General features: G+C 54.0%; 1 protein-coding gene across 3 annotated transcripts in view; it reads right to left on the bottom strand.

Moving 5' to 3' along the window:
* The window catches only part of CACNA1A (calcium voltage-gated channel subunit alpha1 A), a 288336-nt gene that overhangs the window by 67742 nt on the left and 204686 nt on the right, over positions 1-15908 (bottom strand). For all 3 annotated transcript variants that reach the window (XM_072721457.1, XM_072721459.1, XM_072721458.1), the window contains 7 exons: positions 15044-15156; positions 14799-14930; positions 14382-14454; positions 12089-12206; positions 11872-11939; positions 8544-8650; positions 6039-6860 (listed from right to left, as the gene is read on the bottom strand). In XM_072721457.1, the coding sequence (XP_072577558.1) occupies positions 6039-6860; positions 8544-8650; positions 11872-11939; positions 12089-12206; positions 14382-14454; positions 14799-14930; positions 15044-15156 (1433 nt within the window). The remainder of the gene's footprint in view (positions 1-6038; positions 6861-8543; positions 8651-11871; positions 11940-12088; positions 12207-14381; positions 14455-14798; positions 14931-15043; positions 15157-15908) is intronic.

Here is a 15908-nt window from a genome sequence, read left to right as displayed (position 1 = left end):
TATGATAGAGAGAGAGAGAGAGAGAGAGAGAGAGAGAGAGGCAGAGACATAGGCAGAGGGAGAAGCAGGCTCCATGCACCGGGAGCCTGACGTGGGATTCGATCCCGGGTCTCCAGGATCGCGCCCTGGGCCAAAGGCAGGCGCCTAACCGCTGCGCCACCCAGGGATCCCGCCCCTTGTCTTTAAATGGGGATAGAGTAGCAGAACCTTCCCTATAACTTGGAGACAACAGTGGGGATCCTAGAGATGAGCTGCTACATAACCATTGGCAAGTTACTCAGCCTTGTTTCTCATCCATCACACAGGTGTTGTCGCCTCCTTGGGTCACTATGAGGAGCAAGTTTATTAATGACTCCCGGGCCTGTAACCTGATGGGATCTGCCCTGCTGGGTTTAGAACCTGCTTGGGACCAGTGATCCTTTACCCTTCTCAGCGTTTCCCTTTTGGAACAGGAATGCCTACCGTATTCCTGTCCCACCTCTGTATGCTGGAGACAGAGAATGTGTCTTCTAGTTTCATGTCCACAGATGGGGGGAAGGATTTGGCCCCCAAATGGATCATGCCCAGAATCTCACCCATACCCAGCTTAGATGATGAGATGTGGGATTTTGGAGCTGATGCTGTAACAGGCTAAGACTTCTAGGGATGTTGGGATGGAGTGAGTGTATCCTGCACATGAAATGGATGTAGATTTTTGGGATGGGAGGAATCAGAGGGCAGACTGTAGTGGGCCCCTCAAAAGATGTGTCTACAAGGAAACCCTGAATGTGGTCTTATTTAGAGAAAGGGCCTTTGCAGATGTAATTAGGTTAAGGATCACAAAATGAGGTCACCGTGGATCAGGATAGGCCCTGAATGCAACAGCCGGTCCTCAGAAGAGCAGGAGAGAGGACAGAGGGGACACAGAGTGAAGCCAGAGGCAGAGTGTGCAGTGATGCGTCTATCAGTCAAGGAGGGCCGAGCCCCAGAACCGCCAACAGCCCTCGGAACTTCGTATGGTGCTTGGATAGCCAGTGTCAGCTGTGACGGTGTGAATAAATAAAGTCTACACCAGTATTTCCTCAGTATCTTACACAGCCCACAAAGAAGTTCCTGATTCGAACCCACTCCTGATCCTTTTTGAGAAGTTGTCCATGAGATGAAAATCTGGCTGAAGTGTTTCCTCATTGTTTTTACAGATTTTTTTTCTTTTGTTAATAAAAGAGAGATCTGTCCCTCTAGCACAAATCAGGCTGGGGTAAATTACTATTTTAAAGAGAACCCAGATCCTTCGGCCATCACGTAAAGAGGTTATACTAAAGAACACAGCAGCTGAGACCAGGGGGAGTCTCATGGAGATGTCAGCCTCGCGCCCAGGACCAGGAGCCTCTTGGCTCCCTCTGTCGGCTCTGTCCACTGCAAAGCCAGAGCAAGCTCAGCCTGCAGAGGCCACACCTCAGTCTCCAGGAAGCTTCACTGCCAAGAGTCTCCAAGGAGAACTCAAAAGGGGCAGAAAACTTTGAAGTCAGGCCCCTTCCCCCTTCTCTCTTGGGGATGTGCATCATCTGCCCGGAATAGGCAGCCGGTTGCATAACCCTGTCCTGCACTGCATCCCTCTGCCAGCTAATCACTTCAGCATCCTTCTGCCAAAAGCTACAGACACCTTGCCCAGGGTGTGCCCAGGCCCCCAGCTGCAGAGGAGAGCCCTGCTTTCTCGTGCCACCATGTCCTAAGGACCTCTGCGTATTAATTCATTTGATCCCCGCAGCCACCACCAGTGGAGGTGGGATGAGGATCAGGCCCATTTTACAGATAGGGAAACTGAGGCCCAGAGGGGCAAAGGCAGTTGCCAGGTGTCACCCAGCTGGGAGAGGAGTGGGCTGGACTCTGGTCCTACTACTAAGGCAGGATAGACTCTGTGAGGCTCAGAGGTCCAGGATCTCTTCTTGCTCTTTCTAGGGAGTGGGTTTCGTGGTGATGGCAGCAGGTGGAATTAGGGTACAGAGAGCTGAGATGTTAATTCTGGGGTGTCGCGGGTCTTGGCAAAAGCTCTCCCTGTTCAGCCACATCCAGCAGGAAGCACTGCCTGGCTACTGAGGAGTGGCAGCCGCTCTGAGACCCACAACATTTTCCTGGGAGTCAGGGAAAGCTCTACCTTGGCTCTGGTCGCCCTGGGGTGCCGTTGGGCTCAGCTGCCTGGTTGAGGATCTGGAGATCTGGGGTCAGTGGCTGCTGAACAATGTAGAATGAATGAAATAGAATGTGCTTCTGTCCACTTTTTAGAGGGGTGAGCTTGTGAGAGCTGTGGGGGGCCATTTAAAACCAGGGAGGAGATGAAGCTGTAATTGGGGGACAGGCAGAGGGAATGGAAAGAGAACAATTATATATATTATTAATGTTCTGGCGAATGAAAAACACAGTGTGGGTCCAGGAAAAGGCCTAAGAAATGACAAAAAGGAAAAATGCAGGTGGCAGGCCCCTTAGGCAGGGCCACTGGCTTGTCAATGTATAGAACTGTAATGTCCTTTTAGGACATTATATTCGTGAATAAAGTTTCCTCTTGGCCATTTTTTTTAAAGTAGATAAATGCCTCATCTTGGATTTTTTTTTTCTCTAAAACTGTCTGAATCTTCATGAAGTTTTATTCCCAATGAGCATCAGAGCCTTTGTATAAGTCAGGAGTGTAATGCCTCTCCTGGCTAGGGCCCCTGACACATCCATCAAAAAGGGAGTGGCAGTGCCCTCCTGGTGCAGGTCTGGGGGTGGCAGCGGAGAGGTACTTTCTTCCCCTGGAAAGGAGGGGGAGCAGGGGCCATCTGTGGGATTCTGGAAAGCTGCATTCTTATCACACTGCTACTATGGGCCAGCTACCCTTGGGGAAAAAAATCTCTGGGCTTCAGTTTCCCCATCTGTGAAAGGAAGGAGCTGGAGTGGTCATTCTAAAGGCTATGGATATAAAGGTTTTTAGGTCTGTTGACGAGAGAAAAAAAAAATTTTTTTTTTTCAGAGAGGGAAGGAGAGAGGTGGGGGGAGGGGCAGAGGGAGACAGGGACAGAAAGAATCCTGAGCTGACTTCACACTGAGCATGGAGCCCCATGCAGGACTCAACGTCACAACCCTGAGATCATGACCTGAGCTGAAACCAGGAGTCGGACTCTTAACCGACTGAGCCACCCAGGTGCCTCGATGAGAAAATCTTAACAGTATAAATGATAATAATAATAGTAATAGCTAATATTTCTGAACACTTACTACTACCACTACTACACACAGTTAGCATATATTGAGTACGTACGTAGTAACAGTCTTCCCAGTGGTAACAGCTAACATTTACTGAACACTTATTAGAAGCCAGGCACGATTCAAAGCAGTTTACGTGTATTAACTCAGCTGAACCTAGGCGGTAGGTACTGCTCTCATACCCACTATACAGATGAGCAAACAGAGGCCCACAGAGTGGAAGGGACATGCTACAGATTCCACAGGTGGGAAGTGATGGGCAGGAGTGTGACCTCTCGCTCCAAGGTTCTTGCCCTTTACCAGCAGGCTGTGCTGCATTCCGCCCCCGTCACTCGGCCTCCTTCAATCACAGGAGTAATAATAACAACAAAGATGACAATAATAGTAATATTAGCAGTAGTGAGAAGAACAGCATCGATGAATCACTGGTCCTTAATTATCCAGTCATGTTCTAAACGCTGTATTCCACCTAAAAATCCTTTCTGTGGCCTCTCCTTGCCCTGAGAGGATTCGAGGTCCTGCTGACCCATCACTGTCCCTTCCATTTCTTTTTCTGCCACTCTCTCCTCACCTTCCAAACTGCACACCAGCCTCCTTCTGGTCCACCTCAGGGCCTTTGCACATGCTATTATTAGCCTAGAACACTCGACTCCCTTTTCAGATTGCTCCTTTTGGGAGCCCGGCCCGGGCACAATTTCTTGGTCTTATTTCTCCAAGAGCCCCAGACCACTCCTAGCATGCCTGTCACCTGCAGTTAATGACTGAATCCACCGCACCAGCTAGAACCATAGGAAGTACTTAGTAAACACTGATGGGATGGATGAATAAACCCCTAAGAGAAGAGGTAGCGTGGGGATGATCTGGAGTGATGGTTTTCAGGAGGCTGTTGTGCAGTCACATGCAGACCTAATGGCATAGCACCTGAAGGCCACTGTGGGCATTTAGGAAATGGGAGGCAGGCACACAAAACATCGTACCATGTGCAGGGCAGGGCCACCTGGGGAAGAATTAACCTTTCTCCTTCGTGACTAATGTCCCTTACACAGATGAAAAATTGCTTGTAATGACCAGTGTCTTTGGTTTTTAACCTGACTGTGTTCTACATATCAGCATAACATATGTCTTGTATTTAAGATTTTTATTTAGTCATTTGAGAGAGAGAGAGAGAGAAGCACAAGCAGGAAGAGGGGCAGAGAGAGAGGGAGAAGCAGACACCCTAATGAGTGGGGAGTCCAATGTGGGGCTTGATTCTAGGACCCCGAGATCATGACCTGAGCAGAAGTCAAACATTTAACTGACTGAGCCACCCAGGTGCTCCTCTTGCATGTTTTTTTTTTTTTTAAAGATTTTAATTTATTTATTTAGAGAACACATGTGTGCAAGTACGGGGAGGGGCAGAGGGGGAGGGAGAAAGAGAATCCCCAGTAGACTCTGCGTTGAGTGTAGAGCCTGATGTGGAGCTAGATCTGACAACCCCAAGATCATGACCAGAGCTGAAACCAAGAGGTGTACACTCAACCGACTGAGCCACCCAGGTGCCCCTTGTATGTTTTAAATACACACCCCGTTTTCCCGGAATGCAACTACTGGCCATATTGAAGGAAGCCTAGACTCTGTTTCATATGGAACTTTGCCAAGAGGTATTATCCACTTAGGAAAATCTCAACACTGGTGGCAACCCCCTTGTGTCACCCTAACTGCCTGTACCACTGGGAGCCAGCCAGCATGTGTAGCTGTCACATTCACGGTGATTCTGCACACTGGGCCGTGAGTCACTTCACTCTGCCCTCCAGACCCTCCCTACTCAAAGTGCGGTTCCCGGACCAGCATCATGTCTCACCTGGAAGCTCCTTAGAAATGCAGAATCTCAGCTGTACCTGAGACCCACTGAATTCATATTTTCAGAAGATCCCCAGGGACTCACATACACGTTCAATTTTGGTAAGTGCTGGCCTAGCGCCTAGGTCATATAACAGGCTCCTAAACACATCATTAAGAAATCAATATGATGCCCTCGTGGTGATATGAAGAGGACTAACAGGACATCACCGAATACAAGACCAATGTGTGCTTCCACATGGTTGGGCTCCTACATGTAGAGTCACTACATCTACATGTAGGAGCCATCAGAAGGATTGTCACAAGATACCAAGAAAACAAGGAGGCTGTTTCCTACTGCATACGGTGCTGGCCTGGAAGTGGCCTCAACCCTGCTCTCCTTTCAATCCTGAGGGCCCAGTGTGGCTTTTTAAGTCCCTCAGGAATAGCATCAGGTAAAAAGATGGCTGACTCATTAGCAGCTAAAAATGGTCTACATGTACCAAGCACTTCTGTGTCAGCTGCTCTTCTTCCGGCCTTGGGCATGAATTATCTGTCGGAGCTCCAGCAATGACCCAATTTGATCCCGCTATCTCCATTTTACAGATTGACAAACCCGAGGCCCAGAGATGTGAAGTCCCTTGCCCAAGGTCACACGGCAAGCGCACGGAAGAGCTGAAGAATTCCTGGGGGGGATGGGGGGATGGGGGGATGGGGGGATGGGGGGATGGGGGGATGGGGGGATGGGGGGATGGGGGGATGGGGGGATGGGGGGCTTGGATTCCTCGTCGATTTTCCCTGCGACGCACAAGCGCGAAACGGAGCGCCCGCAGCCACGGCGGCCTGACCGCCTGGGTTCCGCGGCGCGGCGCGCTTCCCCGCGTGACGTCGGGCTCTACCGCAGGGGGCGGCAGAGAGCCGGGAGGGCTCCCGGGGCGCCGCCGTGGCCCTCGGCGTCCTGCCGCTGCGGTCCCCACCCTGCCGGGGTCGCCCGCACTTACTTCCTCCTCCGGTGCCGCCGCTCCCTGTCCTCCCTCCGCGCGTCCGCCTCGTACGAGGCCGGGGGCCCGTGCCGGTGCCGCCGCCTCCGCTCGCCGCCGCCGCCGCCGCCGCCGTCGGGCCCGTCGCCGTCGCCGTCGCCGCCCCGCGCCGGCCGGCTGCCCTCGCGGTGGCGCGCCCTCCGCTCGGCCTTGTCGTCCGCGCCCTCCTCGGCCGGCCTGCGGTGGGCCCGGTGCCGGCGCGGCTCCCCGTCGGCGCCGGTGCGCGGCGAGCTGCTGCGGCTCTCGCGGCTGCCGGCCGGCCGGTGCGCGTGCCTGCGGGGGTCCGCGGCCTTGGCCCGCTCCGCCTCGCCCTCCCAGAAGCCCGGCTGCTCCGGGCCGCCTTCCCGGGCGTGGTGGTCCGACTCGCGGCCGTACGGCCCCTCCCGGCTCAGCTCGGCCTCCTGGCTGCCCGCCCAGGGCCTGCGGGGGTCCAGGCCCACCGAGCCACTGGGGTCCCGCGCGCGGTCGTGGTAGCGGGCCTGTTTCCTGAGGAAGTCCTCGGCGCGCTGCTGGCCGAGGCGCTGGTCCACCGTGGGCTCGGCCGCCCGGCTCTTGTTGGTGTTGTTGTTGCGGTTCTCCTGGGGATCGACCACCAGAGGCCGGTCCAGGTGGGTCTTCATGTCCGGCCGCAGGTGCCGGGCGTAGGAGGCCTTCCAGCGCTCGTCGGGGTCCATCTCGTTGTACAGGGCCTCCCGGCTGGCCAGCAGGTTCTGCTTCCGCATCTCGCTCGTGCGCTGCTCCCACACCGACTTGGTGGGCTTCTGGTTCTTCTGTTGCTCCTTCCTGCAAGGGAAGGGCGCAGGGCTTAGAGCACCGCGGGGCCGAGGCCTGCGCAGGCCCCTCCGCCTGGAGGGAGTCTCTGCCCACTGGGCGTCTCCACCCAGGTGGTCTTGGCTCAGTGGGCATCGCGGCCCACGGGGGTATCTTGGCCTGGCTGGGTATCTCCTCCCAACCTGGTCTCAGCCTGTGCAGAAAATTCAACCTGGCTGGACATCTTGGCCTAGCAAGTGCCTTGGACCTGGGTAGGTGTCTCATTCTGACTGCATATTTTGTCTAATGGGGGGGGGGGGGTTATCCTCAGCCCTCGTGGGCATTCCCGTTGCACATGACCAATGGTCGCACATGACCCCCTGGGAGGTGTTGCCCTGATGTTCAAAATATTTTAACCTCTGAGACAGCCGATCCTTGTGGACACTGGCCTGGAGCGAGTTTTGGAATCACCCACAGGCCCTGCATGACCCTTTAATTCTGGGGCACAAGAGATCTGGTTGGCCCCAAAGAGAGCCAGGGTGGGCACTTGGGAGTCATGGGGCAGCACCTCTTTACCCACTGGTGCCTATTTACCCACAGGGCCGCTGCTGGAGAGCTGGCCAGGTTGGAGCCCGGCCTGGAGTATACAGACTTTTCCAGGGTTTCTGTTTTATACAGACCATCGTCTTCCACAGACTGTGCTAAAGTCACTGGCCTGATTATGTGTTTTCCCGGGCTCCCCTTTCACAGCCACCTCCTTCCACTTTGGCAAAGAAAGCCCCTTCCCCACCGTCACATGATGCACTGCCCCACAGTGTACAAAATCCTCGGGACACCCGACACAGACACAATTCGGAGTATCAGTGTCAACGGATCTCACATTAACCTTAATCTCACTCAGCGCCTCAGTGCCTCTGCTTCACCAGCAGACTCTGTCCACTCTACCTTCCTGATCTGTCTAGAATTCAGCTACATCCACCACCAGGGCCACCACCCTACTCCAGTCCCATTATCCCTTCTGCATGGACCAAAGAAGTTTTTTCTTCCAGGAGCCTAGTCCGCAGACTTCCACCCATGCTCCCTGCAGTCTGTTCCCCTGACAGCTGCCAGAGAGTGCCCATGAGCACCCAAGTCAGGTCTTGTCCTACCTGTGCTCAAGAACCTTCCATAGCTTCCACTTGACTCAGAGCAAAGGTCTGAGTCCCACCCGTGACCCACAAGGCCCTGAACAATGTTTGTCACCTGTCTTCACTTCCTCCCACTTTCCTCCCTCCCTCCCTCTATTTCAGTCACAGTGGCCTCCTTCCAGTTCCCTAAATACAACAGGCACATCCCAGCCTCAGGGCCTTTGCATATGCTGTTCCTGCTGCCTGGTATGCTCTCCCTTCAGATCCCCCCCTGGCTCCTCCCTCACCTCCTTCAGGTCTTATCACCTTCTCAGTGAGGCCTTCCCTGACAGCTTTATTTAAAAGCCCAACTCTCCCCAGCCCTAGCTCTCCCTGCACCCCTTAACCTCTTGTTAATGCTGTCTCTGCAGCAGCTAGAACAATACTTGACACATAGGAGGTGCTTATTAACTATTTAACAAGTAAAAGGGGGTGGGAGAACAGACGTACCTCAACCCTGTCAGGGACTGCTCCTGGCCCCCGAATCGTTGACCAGGAGGGGGTATAGGCTGAGGAGCCTGGATAGCATTCTGGAGTTGGGGGCACTTACACAGCTATGGACATGTTGGCCGCCGACAGAGGACTCACTTCTGCTACCTCCTTGGCTTTCTGTAGAGCAAGTTTCTGGTTGGCTGCTTCTTCTTCTTCTTGCTCATCCTAAAAGACACATGGAGTCCCTGTTCACAAAACGTGAACTCGGCCTTGGGGCCTCACCTCTGACCCTACAGCTAATGAGGGGCAACATGTGAAACACTCAGAAGCAGGTGTGGCCTGGGTGGGTCAAGCGACCATAGCCAAGGCCGGCAGATGGGAATACGTGCCCACCATGGGTCAAGTGCATTACTAGCCCCTTTACGCGCAGCCTCCACATCCAGCTCCTTGTTAACTCTATTTTAGCACACAACTGGAAGGCAACTAAAAGAAAAAAGCCAGACTCCCTTCCTTTCCCACAATGGAGAGTTCTCTGCATCCTGTCTCCGTGAGCCGGAAAGTAATGCAGGTTTTCCTCTCACTTTACTTTCTGGGTTAAGGTCTCTGAACCAGGCCTTTTAAAAAAACACCCTGACTAGCCCCCACGTGCAGAAAAAACTGGCATCCCATGGCCCATCCCGTGCACTGCCAACAGCCTCCAGAAGGGGAACTGGGAGAGGAGCTTATATTCTCAGCCGGTTAGGTTCAGAGAGGAGGAGGGTGGGGGAAGATGTTTTAAAAATACAGACAGAAAAAGATGTTTTGGGGCTTTAAATCCTTCTTCAGCCTTCATGCAGGGCCTCATTCGTAAAACAGAAAAGCCAACAAAGAAAAAGCAAAGAAAAAGCAACGAGAAAGAAATGGCCAGAGATGAACCCACCAATAAGAAAAGCCATGCTACGGCAGGGCACCTCTCCCCCTGCGCGGGGAACTCTGGGGCAAGCAGCAACCTTACCACCTCGGAAATGGTCACATCAGGACACGCTGCCAGTGACAACACAGAGGTGGGATCCGGCCCGCCACCTCTTCTCACAAGGCCTCCCTTCCTCCTGGCACCTCACCCTGCATTTCTCGGAGCCCAATCCCTGGACCACCTGCCTCACCTGCCCTGCAAATGCAGACTCCCAGGCCTGTGGGAGAGCCTGGGCTGGGCCCTGGAGCCTGCATCTTCAATAAGCTCCCCGGAGACTATCAAGAGCAGGTCAAGTTTAAGCAGCAGTGCACGTGGCTAAGAGGGCAGGTTCTGGATCCCCCTGGCTTTAAATCCCAGCTCCTCTGCTTACCGTTGACGTCAGGTGAGTCGCCCCACGTCTCAGGGCCTCACCATTCTCACCTAAAATTTTCACTCTCCCCAACTTTTTCTCCCTCGCTCTTCTCTCCAGTACTTCTCCCCATCTGACAAATTTGTCATCTTTCTCGCCTTGAATGTCAGCCTTACGAGGGCAGAGATTTCTGCCTATTTTGCTCACTGTCCTGTCCTTGGCTCCTAGATCAGGCCCTGCTCACAGTAGGTGCTCAATAAATGCTTTTTGGATGAATGACACAATCTGTGAAGTGGGGCTCAGAGAACTTACTTCCTTGCTTTCTGTGAAGATTGAAGGAGATGAAAACACACCAGGGGTTTAGCAGGGTCCCTGCCTCATATGAAATGCCTAAGAAATACTTGTAGAATAAATGAAGGAAATAATCTGGGTCTGCAGGAGGATGTCCATCCTTCGCAGATGATCCTGCCTCTCTCCCTCCGCTACTCCCACCCCTCCTGGCGCACCCTCTGCCCTGTGACAGCCTCTGAGGTTGGGCTCCTGGATCTTGGATGAGCACACAGTTGGATCAGCCCCTGGAGCCAGCCTGCTCCACAGTGACCAGGCCTGGGGCCGTGTGTTTGGGGTAGCAGAGACTTCCGTTTCTCCCCAGTCGGAGTGGGGCCCCGGGAAACTCTCTCTCCCTCCTGCCAGGGCCAGCAGATGGAGGGTTTGGCAGCGTCCGCTCAGTTCAGTTCGACACCTTGAGGCTCTCTCTGGAGATGGGGCCGAGAAGCAGAGGGATGCCCTAGGCGTGGCCCTCCTGGGCCGACAGGAAGACTCTGCACATGTTCTCTTAATGCAATGGGGCGGTTTTCCAATACCCCCCTGTCAAATTGCAAAAAAGGTGCCCGGCTTCCTTTGCGCAGTGCACAACCAGCATGACCATTCTCAGCGGCCCTGCTTATGGGCTATCCCAGGGCGGGTGAGCTGTGTTACTAAAACCAGTGCTGCCTCCTCTGTGCCTGGCTGAGCCCGACCCGAGTCCCAGGGAGTCCAAGGCTGCTCTAAGGGGCATCTGACTGTAAATTTCGCCTGGGTAATTCAACATCACTGACACGAGTGATAACTTCTCCTCCCATGGATGGTTCTCAGCCCCCTCTCCCAAATTCTCTCCTGACTTCATTTCCTCTGCTCTTCTCTCACTTCTGCTCTTTTGAGGGGCTCACATCTCTGCCCTTTTAGCCCCTAGCTATGTGGCAAGGTCACTTAACCTCTCTGGACCTCAGCTTTCCCACCTGTGAAATGGGAGAGAACAGGAAGTGCTGTCTCTTCCGCTGCGGTTGTTACTTTGTATCTTTTCCTGCTCAGCTGGGGCTCTAGTGAAAACCAGCAGGGTGCAGGGTGAGTGGGTAAAGAACTCAGGTTCTGGAGTTTGCCAGGCCTGGGTTCCCTTCCTTTTACCAGCTCTGTCCAATGAAAGCCCTAGGGCCAAGTCGTACCTAATTACTAGCCCCAGGCTCCCTTTATTGAGCACTTACTGTATAGCAAGAACCATGTTGAGTGCCTAAGGTGCACTGTGCGAGGCTATAAATAGTAGCTGCTATTATCATACCATCTGGGACCAGTGACTTTGCCTTTCTGAGCCTCAGTTTCCCCTTCTGCAAAGGGGAGACGGCAGCAAGTCCTGTCACCCGTGAGCATCATCTCATTCTCTACTGCTGCCCCTTGGAGGTGAAGTCCGGCCAGCTCCCAAGCTCATGGGCCCGCACCTTGAGCCTCCGGACCCTGCACAGGTTGATCTCCATCTGTCCCCATCCTTTCAGCTCTAGGGTGGTGACAATGCCTGCTAGCCTGGGGGCTGTACCACTCCTTGGAGGTCCCTTGATGCTGTCCACTCCCTATAGATGGGCACTCCAGTGGAGTCTGGCATCTGTTTCGTGTGGCAGTCCTGCTGCCTCACCCCCTCCCACCTCCTCGGCCGTGGAATCCGCTGTGGTCAGGGACAGTCTGTTTCAGGGGGAGGAGCTGCCTCCTCCTGGGCCCGCGGCATCCAGGGCAAAGGCTTTGACCTTGCCCCCACCCTCCACACCCAGCCTGGTCCTGATCTGCCACGGGCAGGTGGTAACTTTGCCGCAGGGAGAAACATTCTCCCACCAACCCCACCTTGGTGAGCTCCTGGGCGTTGGCCAAATTATCCACCGCGATGGCTAAGAACACGTTCAGGAGGGTGTCTGCAGGCGCTGGAGTCAGGGAAAGCACCGCCACTCGGACCCTGGCTCCCGGGGCCTCCTGGATCCTCCCTTGTGCCCCCCCGCCCCCCTCCGCAGTCTTCTCCACCGGCCACCCAGGCCTGCCCCCCCACCCTCCCCACGGAGGATACAGTTCCCGAAGAGCGTCAGCACGATGAAGTAGATGGAGAACACCATGCCGCCCTGCACGCCCCCCTGAGACTTGATACCGTCATACATGACCTCGTTCCAGTCTTCGCCCGTCAGGATCTGAAAGGGGACGGAGAAACACACAGCCAACCCCTCTCAGCCACGGGCCCCGCGGAGACGCAGCTGTAGAGCTGGAACCTGCCCGCAGTGGCTCTTCTGGGCCCTGGTCTCTGGGGCGGGGGGTGGGGGGGTCTTGCCCGTTTCTGAGTGGGAAGGGACGTCCCTGCACAGAGGGATTCTCAGCCTGGCTTCTAGGAAAAGGTGACCCTGGGGGAGTCACAAATCTTTCTGTAACTCTGTCTTCCCTGATGTGATAAGGGGATTTGCTATACATGAAGCTGTGCTCCCTAAATTCATTGAAGCTCTGAACCCCCATGTGACAGTGTTTGGGGATGGGTTAGATGAGGTCACGCGTTGGTGGGTCTCTCAAGATGGGATCAGTGCTTTTCTTTCTAAGAAAAGACAGCAGAGAACTTGGGTCTGTCTGTCTCTCTCTCTGTGCCATGTGAGGAGGTGGCCATCTGTAAACCAGGAAGAGAGTCCTTCCCAGGAACCAGCCCTGTGGGCCCTCCAGAGCTCTGCTGCTTAAGCCACATAATCACTGGTCCTTCTGGACGGCTGTGCCTGGAGGCAGGGTGGGAGCTAGTGATCGGAGAGCCTGTCAGGCACAGGGACGCAGGTGCTGGCAAATGCAAGTTGCCCTGATGCTTATGGGATGGACTGAGGGGACAGGCGTGCTCACTGAAAAAAAATCCAGCTTCCCTCCTTTGTAATATTTTCACAAGGATAAAGTAAATGTGAAAGACTCCAAAAAATGTCAATCCGTTAATGCAGGTTTCTCAGCCTCAACACTGCTGACATTTGGGGCCGGGTCATTCTCTCTGGTGGGGCCGTCCTGTGCACTGTGGGGGGATGAGCAGCAGCCCTGGCCCCCACCCGCCAGATGCCTGTAGCACGCCTCCCCCAGAGCTGTGGCCACCAGTAATGTTTTTAGAACTTCCAATCGTCCTTGGGGGATAGAATCCCTCTTGGACAAAACCCCCTGTGCTGAAGATACATGGCTGGTGATTACAACTCTTAGCAATCATGTATGTGGGGGCTGGAACTTCATGGATGGTTTCCCTTTCCAACCCTGGTCTAGGGGTCTCATTGAGAAATTACCCTCCCAGGAGGGGGAGGGAGTGAAGTCACATTTTCCATACACTCTCTTGTTCCCCTCACCCCAAAGAGACAGAACGCACGAGAAAGGCTCTGGTGGTCACAGCTAGGTCAGTCCCAAACCTCAGGGCATATGTCCACATAGGTGCAAGGGCTGGTTTAGGAAGACCACCCAGGGTCTATTTGCTTTAGAATGTGGGATCGGGGTGCCTGCCAACCTGGGGAGGGTGCGTGTAGGAATCATGTCTTTTATTTCCTGGGTTCTGATGCTTTGACATTTGGTGGTGGTGGTGGGGAGATCCTTGCTGACCCAAGAGGGAGTCAGGGCTACCTACTTCCTACAGAGTAAACACAACTTGCTGGGGAGCAAGCACACTCGTCAAATGCAAATCAACCAATACAGAGCCCACACTCCCAAACCACTTCCTCTATCTGGGCTGGGCTCTTACACTCAGAGCCAACAACCCCCTGCCCCAGTGACTCCAGGGCAGGGACCAGCCAACCTGAGACGGCCCCTATGCCCAGAGCTCACTGAAATCATTCAAACAGCCAATTCTAAATCTGTTTACCCTTCCTCTCCAATCCTTCCCGCAGAAACCACAGTTAAAGGCTTGTGCTCACGTCCCCCCTCCCTCTGCCTCCTGACCCACCCAGCTGCTTCCTCCGTATGGCCCTGTGTGGTGAGCCCTGTACTCCCTCTCTTGGAATCTGCAAGTACAATAAACTATCTTATAACAGCTTCCAATGGCAGTTATCTACTGATCTGTTGGCCTCACCAAACCTGAATAATGATAAAACCTACATTTTAAAACAGGAGGGTAAGGTAAAGCAGAGAAAGAGGGATTCAAGGAAGCCCCCCCAGGGGGAGGGGCGGTCAGGCCAGACCAGCTAAGCCCACTTCCCAGCGTCCTGGAGGTGGCCTCACCCTGGTCCCCTCACCAGGGCCCCCCTACCCCCATACACTGAGCGGGTGCTTTTTTATCTTAGATGCTAAGAGGCATCCCCCATACACTGAGCAGGTGCTTTTATCTTGGATGCTAAGAGGTGTCCACCTCTGGGGCCGGGTGAAGACCATACCTGAAACACCGTCATTATTGCTGCTGGAAAAGTGTCGAAGTTGGTAGGAGGAGTCCCTTCATCAAAGTTAAACCTGTGGGGAGGACACAGGCATGTCACACTGGCCCTGCCCGGGGTGCTCTGAGGGTTTGGCTCAGCATCCAGTCTCCAGGGTAACATCTCCATCATCTCTATTCCCTAGAATCTCTCCAGGGCAATATCTCCATCATCTCTATTCCCTATCCCTTCCCTAGAAGGACACCCTGACTGTACCCAGGGCCCGGAGCATCTGGGTGAGTGCCCTGGGCATCCAGGGGTTCATGAGGAGGGCAGTCTGCGAGACGGAGGTGAGCCTGGGTCTCTGGATGGATCAGGCCTGGGTCTGAGGGCACCTGACCCCAGGGAAGCAGAAGTCTGGGGAATCTGCTGAGCACTTACTGGCCGCCAAAGAGTTGCATTCCCAAAAGGGCGAAGACAACGATGAACAGGAAAAGGAGGAACAACAGGCTGATGATAGACTTCATGGAGTTGAGAAGAGAGACGACCAGGTTCCTGAGAGATGCCCAGTACCTGCCGACAGAGGCCGGGCCAGCTGAGCCCACTTCCCAGCATCCTGGAGGTGGCCTCACCCTGGTCCCTTTCCCTGCCCCCTGCTGGGATGCCAGGGGACTTCAAAGACTTACTTTGTGACTTTGAAAATACGCAATAACCTGAGGGCTCGTAACACGCTGATTCCAAAGGATGTGCCGGGTTTTATGACGGCCCAGATGACCTCGAAGATGCTCCCAATGATAACCTAGAACACAGAACCTGGGCTTGTGTCCAGGGACCTTGAAAACATGCCTTGGCCCCAAAAGTTGCAAGAACCCCACCAAGCTGCCCCCAAACGGAAGCAGGGTGATGGTCTCAGACTCTCCTCATCCTTTTCTTTCTTTCTTTCTTTTTTTTTTTTTAAGATTTTATTTATTTATTCAGGAGAGACAGAGGGAGAGAGAGGCAGAGACACAGGCAGAGGGAGAAGCACGCTCCACGCAAGGAGCCCAGTGCGGGACTTGATCTCAGGACTCTGGGATCATGCCCTTAGCCTAAGGCTGGTGCTCAATCACCGAGCCACCCAGGCGTCCCTCCTCATCCCTTTCTTAAAATTGATTAGCAGCTCAGGCAGAGCAAAGAATTCCTGAAATGCATAACTGCAAAGTGAATATCCATGTAACTGCCACCGCTGTCAAGAAATAGGACATGTCAACACCCTGGAAGCCTCGAGGGACCCCTAGATATAACCACCATCCTGAATTTTGTAATAGCCATTTCCTTGCGTTAAAAAAAACTGACATGAAATTCACCTAAGACAAAATTAACCATTTGAAGTACACAACTCAGTGGCATTTAGCACACTCACAGCGTTGTGTGACCGACCCTTACCTCTCTTCAGTTCCCAAACAATTTCATCACTCCTGAAAGAGAGACTGACCCAATGAGGAGTCACTCCCCGGCACCCCCACCCCAGCCCCTGGCAACCACTGATCTGCTTCCGGTCTCTATGGATTT

This window comes from Vulpes vulpes, chromosome 9 (assembly GCF_048418805.1).
Source record: "Vulpes vulpes isolate BD-2025 chromosome 9, VulVul3, whole genome shotgun sequence".
Classification (NCBI taxonomy): domain Eukaryota; kingdom Metazoa; phylum Chordata; class Mammalia; order Carnivora; family Canidae; genus Vulpes; species Vulpes vulpes.
The sequence above is the reverse complement of the archived record's forward strand: the minus strand, read 5'-3'. Positions and strand labels throughout refer to the sequence as shown.